Source organism: Cydia amplana, chromosome 23 (genome assembly GCF_948474715.1).
Source record: "Cydia amplana chromosome 23, ilCydAmpl1.1, whole genome shotgun sequence".
Classification (NCBI taxonomy): domain Eukaryota; kingdom Metazoa; phylum Arthropoda; class Insecta; order Lepidoptera; family Tortricidae; genus Cydia; species Cydia amplana.
Genome location: NC_086091.1, coordinates 9,202,895 through 9,225,042, shown reverse-complemented (window position 1 = coordinate 9,225,042; position 22,148 = coordinate 9,202,895). Strand labels below are relative to the sequence as shown.

Sequence of the window (22,148 nt, the reverse complement as noted above, 5' to 3'; positions counted from 1 at the left end):
TAAAAATGGTTTAAAATAATGTTTTGGGTAAAAATCAGTCGAAATAGGCAAGGCTTCGTTATTAGAGTTTTCATTTTTGTTTACCAATCTATTTCAAGGGTCCCGAACACCCTATTGGCTAAACCCGAAATTGGGCTAATTAACTGTGGTAAAAGTGAAAACTGCTTTCCATTTACATAACATTTCTAAAATTATAATAGGTAAAATAAAAACCTAAGATTCCAGGCCTATCTCGACTCATTTTTATTTTAAAGATGAAAAAATCTTTGCACCCTAATATAAAATTGTGGTCTGGAGACGCTAAGCCTCATAACTTGGGTGGCATAGATAATACTAAGAGATTTAGTCACCTAATTTCGACTATAAGCCCAGGCAGAATATTGATAATTAGAATAAGGAGTGGTCAATCCTCCAAGGTCCATACAATCTGTGGACTCTAATTAAATCAGGCTCGGTAAGCTCACGACACGACAGAGCTTACGATTCCATTCTGAAATAAGCTATGTTTACAATATATATTACCCATGGTGTGAAACAAACAGCCTGCTCAAGGTGTACAAAGGGTCCGTTTAACGGCCCTATAAACATCTACAAACCTTTGAAGTCTAGGCCTGCTACAATATGACAGACTAGAAATAAATACATATGATCCCAATGTAAGAGCAGCTCACAGTTGCATAAATTATATTTGGCTGGAGAGCACTTGTCTTTCAGTTAACATGTTTACGAGTACCTACCTATGTACACGACATGACCAAGGTTACCTACCTTTTTACATAATTATTATATCCCTGACTGCCATGGTATATTAGGAAAATTACCATGTGCTGGCGGTGCTGCACAAGCATGTTTGAAATAAAATATACAAAACTGGCCTAACGGGCGTTTATGAATTATGTATTTTACACCCTTGTGTCTGTATTGTGACCCTGGAAGTTTTAAACCACCTGTATCGTAAGTGCTCCTATGCACGGATTAAGTTTATAATAAACTACCCATGCCTTAACCTCAAGGGCAAGTGCTTCTATGCACGGACCAGATACTGTTATCACTTATTTCACTTATCATGACTTGTCATAGTTTGATACTACACGTTTAATAAATTTAAGACCGTGGAATGTACCCACTACAAAAGGTTTTTAAAAATAGTGACTGAATGGTTTGCACGAACGGTTCTAGCACAGTTTCTGGGCGGTCACGTCTAGGGCATGACCCTCTAGTTCTCAATTTATACAAAATTATAGCATTGTGATACTGTTCGCTTTGCACAATAAAATAGGGGAACAGGAGCACGCCTTGCGAAAAGGCGAAGCTATTTTGAAACGCAAACCTTTCAAAAATAGATTTAAATATATAAATAATTATGTTTTTGGTGTGGAACATGTAATTGTACACCCAAACAAATGCAATAATTTATTATATGTTAGCAAAACTCTGCCAAAGTGTTAGTCTGTCTCTACAGTGTAACCTGAAGGCATGAATGCACATGAATCTCTTGAAACATGGTGGATTAACTAATTTACACCCCGTCTGTGTCTTGCTCCTACCAAATCCACAAGTTGAGGACCTCAACCTATCTAGGCACCCTTCTTGCTCGAGACCTGAAAAAATAATCTCATGCAGTCAAGTGTCGGAAAACCAGGTCCACACTCTTAGCACTACCGTGAATATATCTAAGAAGTCTGTATACTGCCTTCCAGGAGGCGGGATGTTAATAGACTAGCCTATATAGTAGGCCAGAGATATAGTATACAAAAGCACACTGGCCCAAATCCAGTAATATTATATGCACTTCAGAATACAAAATAATTGACTATTCTGCGTATATTTGATATCAAAAAGTTACAATTACCTACCCTTAGGTCATAAGGAGGATAAATATACATAAATATCAAATATATTCGACAAAGTGTTGACCCTAGCATTGAATAAAATAGAGGTTCCTCTTAAACGGCATCTGCGCTGTTGGCTTTGGGCCCACGGGTGCCCGGCAAAAGGTCGGGGACCCCATGGTTCCGCACAGTTATTGCAAATAATGTAAAATCACAAAATAAACACAAATTTTCATTTTGGTTAAAAACACATATGCGATGAGCTAAAGTTTCGAATTAAGTACCTTATTCTTAATCTGGAAAGAGAAGACTGAATATTCAGAATTAAGCTATGTCTATGAATGGTTTACATAAATTAAGCCACTTTAGCGTTCAGAAACAATCAAGTTTATGTCTACTAGTAGGCACCAGATAAGGTAAACTACTCATACTGCATATATAGACAATAATGAGTACAATTAAGGTCACTTGATGATAGCTAAACATGAATATAAGCAGAATGAGCTGCACCTATACAAATATCATTGATAAAGCTCTGTGGCAATTCTACATTTACCATTTGAACGCCAAGAACACCAAAAAGCGTCGTAACTAGTGCCCACATGAGTATTATGATATGGCTTAAGCTCTCAAAGTAACCTTCACAATTTTAAGTAAGGTTTGTTTAGGTCCATTAGCTCGCGTTCGCGTTAGTAAAGCGTACAAACGATTAAATGCATTTTATAGCTATAACCAAATAAATAGCTCACACTGGCTCACAGTCATTAAAATAATTCAGTAAAATCATTAAAAGTATTCCCTATGACATTTTATTAAGTACCTACCCAATATTAACTTTGTGGGTAGTGATAGTGATATAACGAATATTTAAAATATTCGTCTACTTAATCCTGAGGGATTCTGGAAATAAGAAAGGTCTTGTCCTTGTTATATCCTGCAACTGCTTACCTTACTAGATAATTATTATCAAATTTGTCAATAATTGGGAGTTATAAATAAAAACTACTCGAGTACTTTATGATTTTTATCTTTTCATATTTTAATTACATCACTCCATATCACAGATGTTGTATGCTCCCTGAAGAGTAGACTGACTTATCTTCTTTTACATAGTCTCACATACATATAATTAAGTACTATAGCACCCTTGTGGTGACTCACTTATTTTCGTTGAAAATTTATAAGTACCTACATTAAATACGTATATAAAATGGAAAGTTAGTATCATAATATAATGGTATATAAAATTGTATGCTTTACTAAATACCTCTCTCCTCACATGTATTAAAATAAAGGGTGTACTACATAATTAATTAATTAATTAAACACTCCTAATATAATAATATTACATATACATAATATGTAAGTACATGTATAATCACATTGGCTTGGCGTCTTCCCACCACCAGGCGATAACAAACACGTCTCAATATATTACTTTAGGTTCCGAATATCGGTACAGTTGTTTAATGACAGCGTTTTACACAAAAATAAAACGCTAATTAAATAACTTACCATATTCGGAACCTAAAGTTTTAATCCTGCCTGGTGTAAATATGTATAATTTTGAGACAATGAGGTAATTTGCGTTTGTTTCTAACTGGCAAAATTGTCAAACGCAACTGCCTGAAGTGGTGGGGGTGTGGGAGAGAGATGGACGTATATGCTAGAAAAGGACAATACGACTAACTACAGTGTTGCCACTCTCAATATATTACTTTAGGTTCCGAATATGGTAAGTTATTTAATTAGCGTTTTATTTTTGTGTAAAACGCTGTCATTTCGAACTAAACGTCATCTCGACTGATATTAGAATAGAGGTCAAATCAAATTTCTTTGTTTTTCAAAGATGTTCGAAATTTGAATGCATAATATTATCGAAATCGATGTTATTATTTAGCAATAATAACATTGTTACAGATAAGAAATTTGTTCTAACAAATTTGTTCTAATTGTAATTTGTTTGTTTGTTGTGTTTTGTGTTGTAATTGTAATTTGGTCTAAGAAATTTGTTCTATTATGTGTGGTTCTTGGACGCATCATGGAGGGTTTATGATATTTGGGTAGATAAACAGTTTTAAATACAGGTTAAAACGATGGCTTATCGAGCACACTTTCTACAGTTTTGCAGATTTCGCTAATTAAGTAATTAGGGACCTAATGTAACTGTAGGTATATGTAAGTACTTTTATTTGACATTGTATTTTATTATGCTAATTTTAATTAACTTAATTGTTAATTCTTATTTTATTTTTTTAATTTTTAATGTAATTATGAAAAACGACATGTAATATGAATTATTATGAATATACGAATATGAATATGAATATGAGACTGTGAGGCAAAATGTGAGACGCAAATACACATTGGACAGGTGCAATACCAACTTTTATTTTCGACAAGAAACAGGGTAGTAAATGAATTTCATAACAAAAAAAATCTCTTAGGAATCGGGCTGATTATTATTTTTTGTCGATTTTTTGACATTGCATTTGGATAAAACTTGATTGGTTTGAAGAGCACCCCATACGAGGCGGAATAAATACGAAATCACAAGTTAACTTTTGAGTTCGTATTTAAGAAGAAAATATCATACGTTTTTGTAACTCAGACGAAGTTTTTTTTAGGTCATATGGTGACTGTCACCAAATCAGCATCAAAATTTACCAAATCAGCATCAAAATTTACCAAATCAGCATCAAAATTTACCAAATCAGCATCAAAATTCACCAAATCAGCATCAAAATTCACCAAATCAGCATCAAAATTTACCAAATCAGCATCAAAATTTACCAATCTTCTACTTACCTACCCTCTATATTATTTCACACAATACTGATTTTGTTTCGAAGACTGGTAAATATAATTTAAGTAGGTATGGCTCATAATTTCTAATTTCTTTTTCTTTCTGCGGTTATTATGTATGTTAACATTATGTACTCATTAATGAACCTCCAGGTCTGTTTCTTAAGCATGTTTAGTACACTACATTGTACTAAAAATCCACTGTTTGTGTTCTAAATAAAAAAAAATACTAATATTAATTTATCGAACTAAAAAAAAGATCGGTCCATTTAGACTATTTTAGACGAATAAAGCTGTTTAAAAACAATTATGAAATCATTTATCCGGAGAAAAAAGTCGCATATGCGTATTTGCACAAAATTCATCCACATATTACGTCACAGCAACAGGGGGAGGGGGTGGTTATTTATAAATGGACGACCCCATAGGTAAATTAGGTAAGTCGCTCACTTGTACCCGATCGATTGATACCATAAAAAAAAATTAGTCACGTAGCCTATTCACAATATCAAAAGTATGAAAGTGTAAGCAGGGTGTCACACTCACTTGTAATGGAATCTTTTAAGTTAAATTTGATCCACTTCCCGGTTTCCCATTGAGCTGAAATTTTGCGTACACATAAAGTAAAGTAAGTCGGGTGACAATGCAATAATATGGCACCATCGAGCTGATCTGATGATGGAGACAGGAGGTGGCCATAGGAACTCTGTGATGAAACAACGCAACCTAATTGTGTTAGGGGTTTTTAGAATTGTCTCGATGAGTATTAGTTGTCTGTCGTAAGAAAAGTACAGTCAGCGTTAAAAGCGTGTGCCAAAAATGAAATTTTTGCCAAAAACTTATTAGTGCACGTAAGGTCAGTCCTGAGATATAAGCATACCCCGGCCGGCGAGAGCAAAAATGCGTTGACAGCTTAATAGTGCGAGGACACACACTTTGGTCGATGTCGATAAAAACAACACGATGTACTGGACCACCGTTATGATATGCAGAAGTATTAATTATTGTTGTAAACAAAATTAAAACCAAGTGTTTGTATTTATTCAGTTTAAAATTGTTTTAGGGTTATTCTTAGAAACGCGTGGAGGTATCAAGTTGAAAAAAATAACAAATACTAATGGCTCAGTTTAAAAAAAAATTGTGCTTAATTAAAAGTCGACTATTCTATCGACATCCATATGTCGATAGAATAGTCGATATTTAATTAAGCACTAGGAGCAGACGCATTTTTGCTCTCGTCGGCCGGGGTATGGATATAAGCATAGAGAAATAAAGACAAGAGTGCTCACTCCATACATCAATTCAGACTATTAATTTCAGTGTCTACATCTAGCATCGAGTAGCGGAACTATCAGTACTGCTACTTGACAATAGATGTAGCACCGACCGGAAAGTCTTATGCTGTTGAGATAAGACTTTCCGGTCGGTGCTACATCTATTGTCAAGCAGCAGTACTGATAGTTCCGCTACTCGATGCTAGATGCTAATAGTCTTTTTGGTACTAAAACTGATGTATGGAGTGAGCACTCTATGTATTTTTTTTTCTCTATGATATAAGTCAATGATCACTTGTACCCGATCGATTGATACCATAAAAAAAAATTAGTCACGTAGCCTATTCACAATATCAAAAGTATGAAAGTGTAAGCAGGGTGTCACACTCACTTGTCGCTGCCCCGCAGCCGGTACGCGCGGCTCCCGTCCGTGATCTCCTGCGTGACGTCGGCGTGGCGCAGCGAGCGGCCCTGCACGCCGTGCCGGTGGAACGCCAGCACCGAGTCCGCCAGGCACACTGGACACACATACACACGTGGTTTTTTGTTTAGATTTTTTTTTAACCCGCATAAATGTCAATGTGGTTCAGTGAAGGGGACGGACTGAAAATCAGCGCTGCGCAGGCAATTTGTAATGAAATGACTGACGCAGCGTATGCTGAGCCCGTTCCTTTTGCCGCACAATTATCCTTATTTTTTCAATCCTTATGTTTTGTAACCTGTATGCTTTTTGTGTTGCAATAAATGGTTTCTTATTCTTATTCTAAGAGCCAACAGGAGTGGTCATTTCTCCATACAAACGTACTCGACTGTTTCCTCCGTGGGTTTTGAAGCTAGAGCAATGATTTTTTCAACACAGATTAATATTGTCAATATCTGTGTCGGACCGTTTTGATATTTTTGTTTTTTAAGGCGCTAGAGCCCTTCAAAAATGGCCAAAATGGCCTAATTGACTATGCCGCAATGAGAGGCGCGCTATTCAAAACTTATATCAATTAGCCAAAAAATCAAAACGGTCCGACACAGATAATGTCATAATCATTTAGATTTCAAAATTTGGTTACGATTGGTTAAGTTTTGGAGGAGGAAACAGTCGAGTACGAAACCTCGATTTTTGAGATTTTTACGCAGGATTTTTCGCCTTGTCCTTATCGCACTAGTTTTAGGAGCCGCTTCCGTTAGCGAGACGGGTATATTTACCTAAAATATTTAAATCTCAGCTCCTGTTGGCTCTTAATATGTGACGTTCCACGGGAAAAGGTACCTTATGGCACTTGGCGCTTACGTCGCATAGCACCGCAATTGTATTGGAGTGGCGTTAATAATAGCGTAGGCGCCAACCGCCATAAGGTACCTTTACCCGTGGGACGTCACATATTGTCACTACATAGCAGGGATGTTGCGAAATCATCAAATGTCATCAAAGACTCGACTAGCGATGCAATATTCAAAAAGAAACTTAAATCCCTTCTAATAGATCAGGCATACTATCGTATTGCCGACTTTATGAGTGCGCCGGTGAGAAATTGACCCAGCACCGTTTGAGAAACAGGTTCTAGTACCCACCTACCTACAAATGTTAATACTTGTTTATTACTTGTATTTAATGATAAAAACATAATGTACCCAGTAGTTTTAAGTTTATGACGTGTAAAATGTAACTATGTTTATATTTACCAATAAAGTCTATATTTCTGTATTTCTGTATCCGCATCCGCAACCGCGGAACTTCCGCATTATTTTCAACATCCGCATCCGCATAAAATCGATGCGGATTTAATGTGGAACAGGTCGGTACAGGAACGTCTTAGCATCGGCGTAAGTGCTAGACTGCTAGGTAATTTAGTCATTAACCAAAAAAAACCTATTAGAAATGAGCAGTCAAGCGTGAGTGGGACTTAATGTACGGAACCCTTGGAACGCGAGTCCGACTCGCACTTGGCCGCTTTTATGAAATAAAAATTACTAAAATGTAATATTTGACGATTTTTATGGTACTATCGTGACATCCGCATCCGCGGATGTCAGCCTTTAAAAATCCGCGTCCGCGGATGTCAAAAAATCGGCATCCGCAACATCCCTGCTACATAGTATAAAACAAAGTCGCTTCCCGCTGTCTGTATGCTTAGATCTTTAAAACTACGCAACGGATTTTAATGCGGGTTTTTTTTTAAATAGAGTGATTCAAGAGGAAGGTTTATGTATAATTTGTTAACCCGCGCGAAGCCGGGGCGGGTTGCTAGTAAGTAGTAAATAATAATCTTGAAACGTGAATGTGATAAAATAGATCTCTACTCGTAAATCCTAGAAATAATATGAGTTAGGGCTCATTTAGACGGCACGCGAACTCGTATACGATTTAAGTTACATTGCGGACCGTTGAGGTTACATCAATTCAGCCGACCGATCAAACGACGCAATGTAATGAAACTCGCACCGTCTAATGAGCCCTAGGGTATTCCACTTGTCCAATGTGTATTTGCATATCTCATAAATCTCATTTTGCTTGAATGAGAGAGTGAGACGCACTGACAGACAGGTGTAATATCATAACAGCATATTTTCATGTATATATGTGGGCCAATCCCGGCGGCACTGCAATGCCGGGCCGACCCGTGACGGGAGTGGAGCGAGCCCCGAACATCCCGTCGGTTTACAAAAATCAGTTTAATATACTGGTCCCTCAGTGAGGGAACTTTCAGATATTAAGCTGAAAAGAACAGATACTACACTTTGATCTTAGCCAAAAGGCCGAGAAGCGATAACGCGACAAACTCGCTCCAAGAGGGTCATTGAATCAGGAAAAATCTTAACACCGCGATGTACGATCTCCACTGGAGTAGCGCACCGACATCTAGCGGCAAATAGGGTAAACCAGTTACACTGGCGCGTCCAATCAATTATGCACCGTAAGTTATGGAAATAAGGTATAAAATCAAAAGCAGTATTCGTGACAATTATTGGTACAATGCAAAAGGCAGGTAATGAAAGAGTTCTTAACTCGGGGGTACATTTGTCTTACATTTTATACCTACAATTAAAACTTTTCAGTACAGGTTTGTTACAGGTAAAGTTATTCAATTTAATTTCATTATTTTTTATATGGTTTTTGTATGAAAGCATACACATTTTATAATTATCGCTACTAAAACTGAAATTATGATGAAACTAAGAATTGACACTGAAGAAAACCAAAAAGAATTAAGAAGACAGAGTGCTCACACCATACATCAGTTTATCAAAACGACTATTATTGTCGTAGTCTACATCTAGCGTCAAGTAGCGGAATCATCAGTACTGCTACTCGACAATAGATTGTGTATTGCATCTCACTCTCACATTAGAGTGCTCACTCCATACATCAGTTTTAGTACCAAAAAGACTATTAGCATCTAGCATCGAGTAGCGGAACTATCAGTACTGCTACTCGACAATAGATGTAGCACCGACCGGAAAGTCTTATGCTGTTGAGATAAGACTTTCCGGTCGGTGCTACATCTATTGTCAAGTAGCAGTACTGATAGTTCCGCTACTCGATGCTAGATGTAGACACTGAAATTAATAGTCTGAACTGATGTATGGAGTGAGCACTCTATGTATTTTTTTTCTCTATGGTATTGCCGACTATGAGTACGGTGAGAAATTGACCCAGCACCGTTTGAGAAACAGGTTCTAGTACCCACCTACCTACAAATGTTAATACTTGTTTATTACTTGTATTTAATGATAAAAACATAATCATAGAGAATAAAATACATAGAGTGCTCACTCCATACATCAGTTCAGACTATTAATTTCAGTGTCTACATCTAGCATCGAGTAGCGGAACTATCAGTACTGCTACTTGACAATAGATGTAGCACCGACCGGAAAGTCTTATCTCAACAGCATAAGACTTTCCGGTCGGTGGCTACATCTATTGTTGAGTAGCAGTAATGATAGTTCCGCTACTCGATGCTAGATGCTAATAGTCTTTTTGGTACTAAAACTGATGTATGGAGTGAGCACTCTATGTATTTTTTTCTCTATGACATAATGTACCCAGTAGTTTTAAGTTTATGACGTGTAAAATGTAACTATGTTTATATTTACCAATAAAGTCTGTATTTCTGTATTGTATGAAGAAGAATGACTCGTGTACTCACATATGCTATCAATGTTGAAGTCGAACTCTATCCTCGGCAACAGTTTATTCTTCCGTTTGTCGTCCTCGCGTCGCGAATCCAGCGCGGCCGGCAACACGGGAATTATGTCCACCACGTTTTCGTGACACACCAACACCTGTAACATAATAGTTATTTACAACACCTATAACATAATAATACAGTCACTGATTTAAACTTTCACGATTTTTACACATTATTAAATTGTACAACGGAACTTACGTCTGAGGTAAATGTTAAAACTTAGATACGCGATTAAGTCCCGTTGTACAATTTAATAATAGTACAGTCAGCAGCAGAAGTTTCTAAGCGGGCGAGGTGTTCAAAATTACCTTGGCGCGCTCATATTCTCTTAGCAATAAAGTCGCGTCGTAAATTCGCAACGAGTGATGATAAATTGAAACACGACCGGAGTATTTTAAATCGACACGAGTTGCAAATTACCTTTTCGCTTGTGTATTGTACTTAGCCACTTAACCGTCCGGCTCGCGAGACTGTTTTCCTCTCAACCGTCCGGGTTTTTTTAGCGTCGCACGCCCCGCGCTGCGCATCCACAACTTTCTACAAAACCCTAGCGTACACTGCCATCTAACTTTTTTAGAGCTAACTATTTAGTTAGGCTACGTTGTTGCATCAAGAGAATTAGTAAATAATACCGAAATATTCCGTTAGATGGCTCTGAAATCAATTCTTTCTTCCACCCCTTTGGATAGTAAGGTTCCCGCGGACGGTTAAGAGCATATTTTTTCGGATACTATGCTATCGTCGGACGGTCAAGTGGTTAGAGGGTATAACCAAACGGAGTAGCCATTAACAGGCTAACACCTTTTAGAGAGCTATAGAACATTTTTTTTTAGTTTTTTTTTATTCAAACATATTAACACAGTATTACAGTGAGAAACTAAGGCACTGTGGAATGCATACAATATGATTATTACTTATCCTATAACGTTGACATAAAGTTGTGTTTATACAATAACAATAATCTTAAATACTAACTGAAGACGAACGATCATCCATCGCCTCACATAACCTCTTACATTCGTCACATAACATCGTCAAATATTTCTGGTGATATGTTTACCGTGTCCTTGTCTAGCTGGTGTACGGCCCGCAGAGTGTGCAAGCGTTCCCCGCGCGGCACCACCGTGTTGCTGCCGCCGCATATGTTCAGCTCGTCCGAGTGGAACCAGGTCGCACCTGCGCCGTACAAGACACCAGGGATGTAACGGATGTGGTTTTATCGGAACCGAAAGCGGAACCAGACCAGCTATCATGGTCGCATTTTTATCACCTGTCATACTATGCGTCACTTTCGCACTTACATATTTGTTAGAACGTGACAGCTATGGTGACAAATGATAAAGAGTCGGCCATCTTAGCCCTACTGATGTTTTAAATTTAGTTTATCGGAACCAGGGATGTTGCGATCATCCGCATCCGCAACCGCGGAACTTCCGCATTATTTTCAACATCCGCATCTGCATCCGCATTCGCATAAAATCGATGCGGAGCTTATGCGGATGCGGATGTCGAACAAGTCGGTACAGAAACGTCTTAGCGGCGGCGTAAGTGCTAGGTAATTTCGTCATTACCTATAATGAAATCGTCTAGATCCAGTAAAGTCGGCCAAGTTACTGTTTATTAAATATAACGCACCTATATTCTTGCTCAAATACTAAACGGTTCGTTTTTTTTTTAATACAATAATACCAAAAAATTTATATTTGACGTTTTCTCAGTACCTAATCTTGACATCCGCATCCGCATCCGCGGATGTGAGCCTTTAAATATCCGCATCCGCGTCCGCGGATGTTAAAAAATCTGCATCCGCAACATCCCTGATCGGAACCAGAAACGGAATCGGAACCGAAAACGGAACCGGAACCAGAACCGGAGCCTGAGTCAGTACTATCAGTAGGTATACATTACACAACACAACACATACGAATAGGTACTTTAAATTCGAGAACACGGATAAACCAGCGGGCTCAGCACGGTTCCATTTTTATCCACTATCACTAAGCCCGTCACTTTCGCACTTACATATTTGTTAGAACGTGACAGGCATGGTGATAAATGATAAAAATGCGACCGTGCTACTAGGGCAGAACATGTAATTACTGCATCACGTGGCAAGCGGGGCTATGAGCGAATGACTGGTATAAACCTGTTTGTTTTTGATGTACACCGCTCATGTCCCGCTGCCGCGCTAAGCATTGACATCCGATATAACTTCCGTTTCAAAAGTAACGGAACCGAAACAGAAACGGATGTGTAATACCAAGCGGAAGTTCCGACTTAACGGAAACGGAAACGGAGCTCTGTAACATCCCTGCAAGACACATGTTAGTATTCATGTATCACCTCCATGTGCGACAGAGATGAGGCTAGTTGAACAAACCAGACCCAAGTTAAGATAGCCCCCCATAATCAGTAATATCTGATAGTAATCAAATCGGCTTCACAGTTTGACGAAACATTAAATTAAGGTACACAGTGTTGTACATTTGTTAAAATTTCAATAAAAAAAATTGCGAAGTAGAACCCGTTAGAGTTAAAATGTTAGTTTGGTATGCCAATGGGCTATATAGTAACGCCATCTATTGGTAGCTATAGCGCGATTTAAAAACAATTGACTGAGACGCTGGATACTGCAAAAATAAAATGAAAATTGTATTTTAACACCTCAACTTGAAAATTGTTTTTGATCGATTTTTAGGGTTCCGTGCCGAAAGGGTAAAAACGGGACCCTATTACTAAGACTCCGTTGTCTGTCTGTTTGTCCGTCTGTCTGTCTGTTTTGGCCGGTTTTTTATATTTTGCTGACCCGATATCAAATAGATCGAGGGGTTAAAACACTGACAATCCAACCTCTAGACTGAGCTTAGGTCAATTATTTCATGAAACCGATGCTGCCAAAAATACGGGGGTGCGGGGGGACGAGGTGAGCGAATCCCGTGCCGTGATTGGTCCGTTCAAAGACACGGACCAATCACGGCACGGGATCGACTCGAAGATGGAGTAACGCTACCGTATGTGTGGCAGAGGGGGTAGCGCGACTATGCTATGTCTAGAGGTTGGATTGTCTGTGGGTTAAAATGGTTAAATGAAACAGTGCGTACCTGATGTCTGTCTGTCTGTCTGTTTGTCCGTCTGTCTGTCTGTTTTGGCCGGTTTTTTATATTTTGCTGACCCGATATCAAATAGATCGCGGGGTTAAATGGGACAGTGCGTACCTGAGTTAATGTTCAGCAAGCACAATCGCAGCGGGCGGCGGGTTGCGCCCACGCAGACTAGAGGGTACTCCAGCTCGGGGGTAATGATCAGTTCGAACACCAGAAGAGGGGTCGGAAGCACGCAGTCTATATTCTGGAAACATTATAAAAAAAAAAAATTCAGAAATCTTGCTTACAACTAATTACATATATTCTTCTGCCAAACCACAGAGTGGTTTGTTGGCAGACATCAAACAAACATCAAACATCAACATTTATTCAGCAAATAGGCCACAAGGGCACTTTTACACGTCAACATGGAATTTACATACAGCAAAAAAAAACACATCTACAATTATAAAATACAACTTTCTAAGCCGCAAATATAAAATCAAACTAAAGTATTACATAGAGATGTATAAAGTCTCTAAATGTCGAATTACAAAAAAAAAACGCTATAACAATAGTATTGAAAAAAAAAGAACACAACGATACAAAACTATAATCTAAAATTATTTAGAGATGTAAATGTCTCTAAGTGTCATCATAACTACCAAAAGACGAGGCTCCTCTATGTATATGCAAGCTAGGTAGTTGATAGGTAACTTAAACTTAGGTATCTACTTAACCCTTTACCGCATGCGCAGCCCTATATAGCAACTATTAAAGTTCATTCTTAAACAAATACTTTTTATTTATGACTGGGTTAACTCTATATTCTTAGCGTACAGTAAAAATGTAACGTATTATTGACTTTGTATTTTGTTTAATAAAAAATTGCTTAGGTTCTTTTTTAATAATATACAGGGTGAAATTTTAACCACCAGCCATAATCTGCGTAGTAACTTTATAGGTCATATTGAACAACTTTTATTATGGGACCAATGCCGAAATCGTGAAAAGAAAGGCTGATGTGATGCCACTGATTTTTATGGGGTATGACCATACACACTCTGAAGGTTTAATGTGTAAAGTGTCATTCTATGGAACTTGCTAACTATGTAAACAAACCGCTATATTAAAATTGTCTCTAAATGTCAATTTACTAGTGACTTTTATTTAGATCATAGACTAGGAATCCTCTAGACGGAGTTTAGAGCAATTATTTCATGAGACCGATGCTGCCAAAAATACTGGGGTGCGGGGGACGAGGCGAGCGAGTCCCGTGCCGTGATTGGTCCGTTCAAAGACACGGACGTCACACAAAGACACTGACTCGAAAATGGAGTAAAACTACCGTATATTTGTGGCAGAGGGGGTAGCGCTACTATGCTCAGTCTAGAGGATGTCTTGTCTGTGATCAGTGTAAGAATGTCCTATAATATTTATTTTATTATTTATTTATTGTCATACCTTGAGCAGCATGAACTTGTGCAGTGGATCATACCACTGCATCAAGAAAAGACCGTGAGGCGTAGCTCCGCACAAGTATTTATATCCGTTGTATGGGTTACGAGCTACAGCGCAGCGGATACAGCCTGTAACATATATAACAATTGGTAAGCATAGGGTAGTAGAATAGGCTACATGACTATTTTTTTTTATGGTATTAATCGATCGGGTTTGTTTTTAGGATCAAATGTCTATATGGGACCCATTGCATTAAAGTAAGACAAAAGTCAGAAATTGTAGTCAAAGGCCGACAGTCGCACTTCACTCGCGAAACGCCCTATACAAAACGGCCAGAGGCCGTGACGTCATCGCCCATCTTGTAGTATGGACAAAACAAGAAAATTGCGTTTTTGTCGGTGAAATATTGCGTTTATGAATATAGTTGCTATACAATATTTTTTTGGATGAAATGTAAGGAATCGAATGGTACCCTTACTTTTATCGTTTTTGGAAGTTAAAAAAAACTTAAATTTTGAAACTTTCAGGTCCTGTATTTTTGTAATTTTTCAATATTTTATTTTAATATCCACATTATTGTGATAAATTGCTCGTTTGCTATCTATTTTACTAAATTTTGTTATAAAATTCAACATGTGTCATCATTATTAAAATATATTTAAAAAGATTTTGAGAAATCACATAAATGTCTACAATAAAATGTGATGTGCATAATCTTGTATATTATATTATATAAAAACACTAATTTTTTTTTTAACTAGACTACAATACTAAAGAAGACCACAAAATATGGCAGTATCAATGACACCTACTTAGACCGTTAGACCTAAAACTTGTCCATGCAATAGATAACTTTTACAGTACATATGGTGCTTCTTTCCCGAACTAGTGCGGGAAATAGCACTTTCCGTGCGTATGTCGAAAGTTTAAAGTACCAGTACTGTAAAACGTTGTACGATACACGTGCGAATAGGTAATTCGCAACTCCTTTCGGTCGTGTTTTAATTTATAGCCACTCATTTCGAATTTTCTCTTTTCCGAACTTGTATCGTAAATAACTATTTTGACGAAGTGTGGCTATATTTTTATGCATGCATAAATAATGAGTATGTGATACGTATAGTTTGTAGCTTTCTAGTAGAGCCCGAAGGCTTATCCTATTGTCTATTGTTCAGTAAAACCGCACGTGCTACTTACCTGCAAAAAAGGGTCCTAATTATTCTATTTGGCACCTGAGCGCGGGCTAGTCCAACGCTCAAAAAACCAGTGTAGGTGCGCTCTCCGATAACGCGCCTTTGTTATGCATCTCCATAACACATTTTAGACTGGTTCTGTAGCGTTCGACTCGCCGGCACTCAGTAACCGAAGTACCGATTTTTTATGCAGGTGGTTGTGGCACGTGGCACGAGCGGTTTTACTTAACAATAGACAATAGGATTAGCCTTCGGGGTCTATTAGAAAGCTACAAACTATACCTCTAGTGTCGGGCACGCGTGTAGTTAGCGAGAATCGTCGCGGCAGAAGACGCGGTGGTAAGACTCGCAATGATTTGTTCCCCCGCGCACCAATGAGTGCAAGCAACTCATGCCGATACAGAGATGGCGTTTTGCCTGTAAACAAAAAAAATGGTTGCCTGTAAAGTCGGTTTACGGACGATAATTTTGCGTGATAACGCCATAAGAAAACATTATGAAAAATTGCATACTTTTATTTAACGTTACCATGGAGATCTGTCCACAACGTTACCATGATCTGTCCACAACGTGACACTTTTTCGTGTAGGCTACCGGTGTTCATCGATTTATAAGACGTAGACTTTATCACGTCAAAAGATGTAATGAAAATGAGTGTTCGGTATTAAAACCCACTAGGAAACAACTTCTCGGACTAACTAAAATTGAGGAAAACATATGAGTATTTATTTATTTATTTAAAATTTATTACACAAAGATATACAATTACATATGTACAAATGGCACTTAATGGTACAGTATGACACTTTTGTGGATATTGTTTTGGGTAAATCACGTAACTTTATCATATTTAATTGACCTGTTAAACTGTTTTATTTACATACATATATTGACATAATAAATAAATTTTTAGGTCCTTCAAGTCAAATAAAGCCGAACATAATTAAGTATAATAATATATTGTAAAATTTTCTTAACAATATATAAAAATCCAGTCTTTTTGTGTGTATGTATGTTGGCGATAAACTCAAAAACGGCTGAACGGATTTTCACGCGGTCACATATGTATAAATAAAGTGATCCTTGAGGAACGTGTATACTTTGTAAAATTTTTGTGTAACCTGTACGAAGGCGGAACGGGTCGCTAAAAGTATTATACTTATTAAGTTATTACCTGATAGTGACATTAAAACGTCCTGTATGACGTGTAGCCATATAGTCCGCCGCGGGCACAGCTGGTCCATCGCGGTCTCGTGCAGTTCGTTCAGGTTGAGTGTGTATATACCCTCCTCCGCACCTGGAAACCAAAACAGTTTCAAGAAATGTGAGTAAAAAAAAAAAAAAAAAAAAAAAAAAAAAAAAAAAAAAAAAAAAAAAAAAAAAAAAAAAAAAAAAAGGGTATTTGACTACTACTACTTGCATGTGACGTCACGATAGTTTTATACGGTTTTTAAAATAGATATTGTGTCTAAAATTAACTGCTGTCTACGTTTCTCTAATAATCTTCTGGTGCTTTATCTCTTGCATGGTGTAAAATCATTTATTTTAAATACAGTCAAATACCCCATTGTGTCGAGCATTGTCACTATTTAATTCTCAGATATGATTTTCGTGACAGCGGCCAAGCTTGATCAATTTTACATACTACCAAAGAGAATGTAGTATAGAGGCGAATCGACAAAGTAAATTTTGTAGTCACAGTACTGCCATCTTTCGACACAGGATTAAAACTTTTGGGTTGCCATTTGACTTTGACCTGATATTCTTTTATTGATATGTGTTAAAATTGTTAAATATCAAACGGTGTTGGTGTCGCCATCTACACGAGTATAGGCCAAAGGTATGGCGCCATCTTTTCTAGCATCAACTTTTCTTGATTGTCGGAGGCACGTTTTTTTCTTAGATTTTATTTGTCTTAAGTATACGGAGTTATAAATATATATATATATATATATATATATATATATATATATATATATATAATACCTAACAAAATTCAAGTAATAGATAATTTATAAATCAAACAAATTAATTAAAATTACAATTATAAATTTAAAAAGACAAAACGCTTCATGTCGTTCCTGGTGCAAAGGTGCCCATAATGCTCGCAGCGTTGCCACGCTGGATCACCACGGACAGCCTTTGCACGAGGAACGACTCAGAGCGGGGGCCTTTCAAGTTCTAATTGAAACAAATAATTTAGAATTAAGTAAAAGTTTAATAGTATTTTATGCAACCGTTGTTTAAGAGAGGTCAAAAAAGGCGAGTGGCGTGAGTAACAATTTGAGGCGAAGCCGAAAATTGTTAATAAAGACGCCACGAGTATTTTTTGACTCAGTTAAACAACGTTGCATACAATACTTTTTCTATGACCAAGCACTTACTTTGAAATAAAATTGTAAATTTAACAAATATTTTTAATTCAAGAAGTAGCAAAAATGGAGGGTACGGGCGGGAAAAGAATGAATGAATGAATGAAATAAAAAAAAAACATGTCTATGGTTCACTTATTTGTCAGAAATTACATTTAAAATAAGGTTGGCAACACTGTATTTCAATCAATATTTTTTAAGTGATCATTACACGAAGTATCGTAAAATCGCCAAAAAGATACTGCGTGTATGCACAAATTCTTTATTGGGGAATAGACTAAAGACTTGTCTTGACAACTATAAGGTAGGGTTTTAAAGGTGTGTGCACGACCCTTTAAACGACAAATAAAAGTACGGGAGTAGAAAAAAGTTATAAATAGCGACGCGCCGATAATCATCATCTGCCTCGCGTTGTCCCTGCATTTCGCCACGGCTCATGGGAGCCTGGGGTCCGCTTGGCAACTAATCCCAGTAACTGGCGTGGGCACTAGCGACGCGCTGATAATATTGAGCCGGTATACTCACCAATGAGTATGTGTTGGTCTCTGGTGTCCGGGTTGATCCATGAGGCAGTGCAGTTTATCCTCAGCGGACAACCGTTGAACACCTGTAATATACATTTATTTCAGTTACTTACTTGCGTTCATTTATTTAGATTTCATTTTTACAAAAATAAGACGCGTCACAGATTTATTTATTTATTTATAGTTCGTTTTTTTAGCATTAGAAAGAAGTTGAAAGAAGGTAAGCGATTTTGACATGTCTTTTAATTGAAAAAACACTTTTTTTAAAATCAATAACTATTACTTATGAAAGCAGAAGACTGTAAAAGATCGTATTAGATTCATAATTGTTACATATTTGCCGTAACTTATTTTTAAAATGTGTTTTTCAATTAAAATACACATCAAGATTGTTTACCTTATTTCTAATGCTAAAAAAAACGAACTATAATACAAATATTCTTTAATGCTCACCAATACGAAAAATAACATGAACAAATTATAAACTATGGTAGACAACAGGCGAGTTTATTGCTAAAGAGCGATTTTTTCCAGCGCTAGGACTGTTATTATTCACATGAACAAGGTTTGAAGTCAATTCCTTATTTTTAATGTTACGCATCACAGACAATCCAACCTCTAGACATAGCATAGTCGCGCTACCCCCTCTGCCACACATACGGTAGCGTTACTCCATCTTCGAGTCAATCCCGTGCCGTGATTGGTCCGTGTCTTTGAACGGACCAATCACGGCGCGGGATTCGCTCACCTCGTCCCCCCGCACCCCCGTATTTTTGGCAGCATCGGTTTCATGAAAGAATTGGCCTAAGCTCAGTCTAGAGGTTGGATTGTCAGTGTTACGCATAAATGAGAATAATTCAAAACATGTGTATTCGATCTATATATATTGTCGACATTTGGTGCTATTTTCTGCTGAAATTGAGAAAAAGTATGCGTCATTTCATTTCCCTGTCGTTCCTATGGAAAAAGAGTATGTTTAACAACCCTTTAAGGTAAACGTAACGGTGTTCGACGCGATCCCAGTATATGTCATTTTGAAACTTAAGTAATTGTCAATAGAGGTGACAGCAGGGTGTCATCTACTGGGCATTAGCATGTCGAACACTAGTACGTTTATCTTATATTGTAACATTAGTCGATTATGCGACTAGGCGAGTAGGGTCCAACCTGAAATAAGCGGCAGATTCATGCAGCCGCCCTGCCACGACACGTATCAAATATCAAATATCAACATATATTCAGCAAATAGGCCACAAGGGCACTTTTACACGTCAATATGGAATTTACATACAGCAAAAAAAAAACACATCAATAATTATAAAATACAACTAAGCCGTAAATATCAAATCAAACTAACATAGAGATGTATAAAGCCTCTAAATGTCGAATTACAAAAAACGCAATAACAATAGTATTGAATGAAAAAAAAAACACAAAGATACAAAAACTATAATCTAAAATTATTTAGAGATGTAAATGTCTCTAAGTGTCATCATAACTAAAAGATTACAATATATAGTAGTTAATCAAGTTATCCTTAGAGATGTATAGGGTCTCCAAGAGTCAAAATCCTGTATACCTAATTAAAACATTCATTAAATTAAAGAAAATGATAGTAAAAACAAAATAGCATACGAGAACCGAATGAGGTGTATCCATGTAATTATCCTCAAAAATAAAGTTACTAAATATAATAGCTCGTGTTAGCTTAAATAGACCAGTCTCCACAAACAGCACCCGTTCACGAGTATGACGCGTATCTCAGCCATCGCCTCTCTCAACCTTCATTCGGGAAAGTGGCGACCCGATCAAGCGAGTATCGGCTCGCCTTTCCTTAAAGCTTTGGATTCCTCCGAAAACGGTGCCGTCATATGACGGCCGTCATATAGCGGCCGCAAAAGACGGCCGTCTTTACGGTGGCGACATGTGGAAAGTACCACGGCGTCATAACACACCGTCATCCACCAAGGTCAAAGCGGCAAATTTGAAAAATGTAGGCGCGATGGGATAACGTCCTATAGAAAATTTGAATTTCGCGCCTTTTCCTACTGACAAGATTTGCTTGATCATCTATAATTTACTTGGAGGATGAAATATCATCAGAAGAGGAAAATAATCGTAGTACGGAATCATTTATTCAAATCTCGTGTCATTTATTCAAAATGGCGTCACCGCTATCTAATAAAACGTTCACGAAACTATCGACAAGGTCATGACGGCCGTCATCTTACGTTACGTTGACAATCAACGTAACGTAACGCCGTCTAGGAAACCGCGCCATCTTGTTTACATAGACAACGTTCTAGTGTCGTCAGTCAACGCTATATAGCGGCCGTAATATGACGGCACCGTTTTCGGAGGAATCCAAAGCTTAAGTAAGACAGTCATGCAGGTGCTAGGCCTGCCTTTCCTTAATACCGTTCCAGGCGGTGTAATGAGACGGTTTTACACCATAAATCGTCTGCAATAGACGCCAAAGCGGGCATTACATTTTACAATTTGCAGAGCGCTAATTAAGTGTCGCTAGGCGAGATAAAAAAGAGCTTGTTCATTACACTACACAAGCTAGCGACGCTAGTTAGTTATTTTCATTTCGGCAGTGATCATCGTTCGAATCGAACCGCATCTACCGAACAGAGCTAGTATATCATGGCACCATCAAAACATCAAAAAGTTGGCATTGTTTTAACACTGTTGTGTAGTTCAATTTTCACGAATAAATTTTTTTAATTGTAATCTTTATGTTTTTTATCCCATAAAAATGGCATGTTTTTGTAAAGTTCAATCATGTTTAGCGGTACTTCCTTTTCCCTAGTCTGCGACTGCGTCATTTTGAACCGAAATACAATGAATAAAACATCCATACGTTCGAGTGCGTCGGTGGCGTGCCGACAACTGACCTTGCACAGTAAGCGCTAAGCGCGCTAAAACCATTTACACTATGCGTTCTAGTGCGCTAGTTAGCGCTAGTGCGGCAGAGCACATGCGATCGCACTAGATCGGGTCACTAACTGGCTAGCTGCCTTTACACTATGCTAAATTAGTGCGCTAACTGAGCTAGCGCTCTGCAAATTGTATAATGTAATGCCCGCTTCAGACCAATGATGAGTCGATTATGAATATTATGCCGGAACCACACTTCGCTATGCGTTATTTGTTATGCGACTACGCTGTATTCGCTCAAATATTTGTTATGTGAGCGAACAACAAACACGGCATCCACACTTCGTGCCGGTGTGCCAAACTTGGTGCCGGTGTGCCAAACATATGTGGTGCGTTTTGACTTTGAAAAGCGTAAGCGAGTGAATGAGTGAACGAAGTGTGGGCAGTCGAGACGCATATTCGGCTTATTCGTGTCCTTTGAAGTGTGTCAAAAACCGACAGGTGGATGGATATATTTGCTATTCGCGCTTATGC

At 37.8% G+C, this 22,148-nt stretch overlaps 1 protein-coding gene and 1 non-coding gene across 2 annotated transcripts in view; both read right to left on the bottom strand.

Moving 5' to 3' along the window:
- Positions 1-22,148, bottom strand: part of LOC134658858 (mitogen-activated protein kinase kinase kinase kinase 5) — an 80,716-nt gene that overhangs the window by 2,659 nt on the left and 55,909 nt on the right. The window contains exons 13-20 of the mRNA XM_063514529.1: positions 18,733-18,814; positions 17,010-17,132; positions 16,118-16,252; positions 14,646-14,770; positions 13,314-13,446; positions 11,159-11,274; positions 10,057-10,192; positions 6,303-6,429 (exon numbers count right to left, since the gene is read on the bottom strand). Of these exons, the coding sequence (XP_063370599.1) occupies positions 6,303-6,429; positions 10,057-10,192; positions 11,159-11,274; positions 13,314-13,446; positions 14,646-14,770; positions 16,118-16,252; positions 17,010-17,132; positions 18,733-18,814 (977 nt within the window). The remainder of the gene's footprint in view (positions 1-6,302; positions 6,430-10,056; positions 10,193-11,158; positions 11,275-13,313; positions 13,447-14,645; positions 14,771-16,117; positions 16,253-17,009; positions 17,133-18,732; positions 18,815-22,148) is intronic.
- On the bottom strand, positions 8,482-8,674 carry LOC134658911 (U2 spliceosomal RNA). The gene has a single exon (XR_010097777.1). It is a non-coding gene; the product is annotated as a U2 spliceosomal RNA (small nuclear RNA).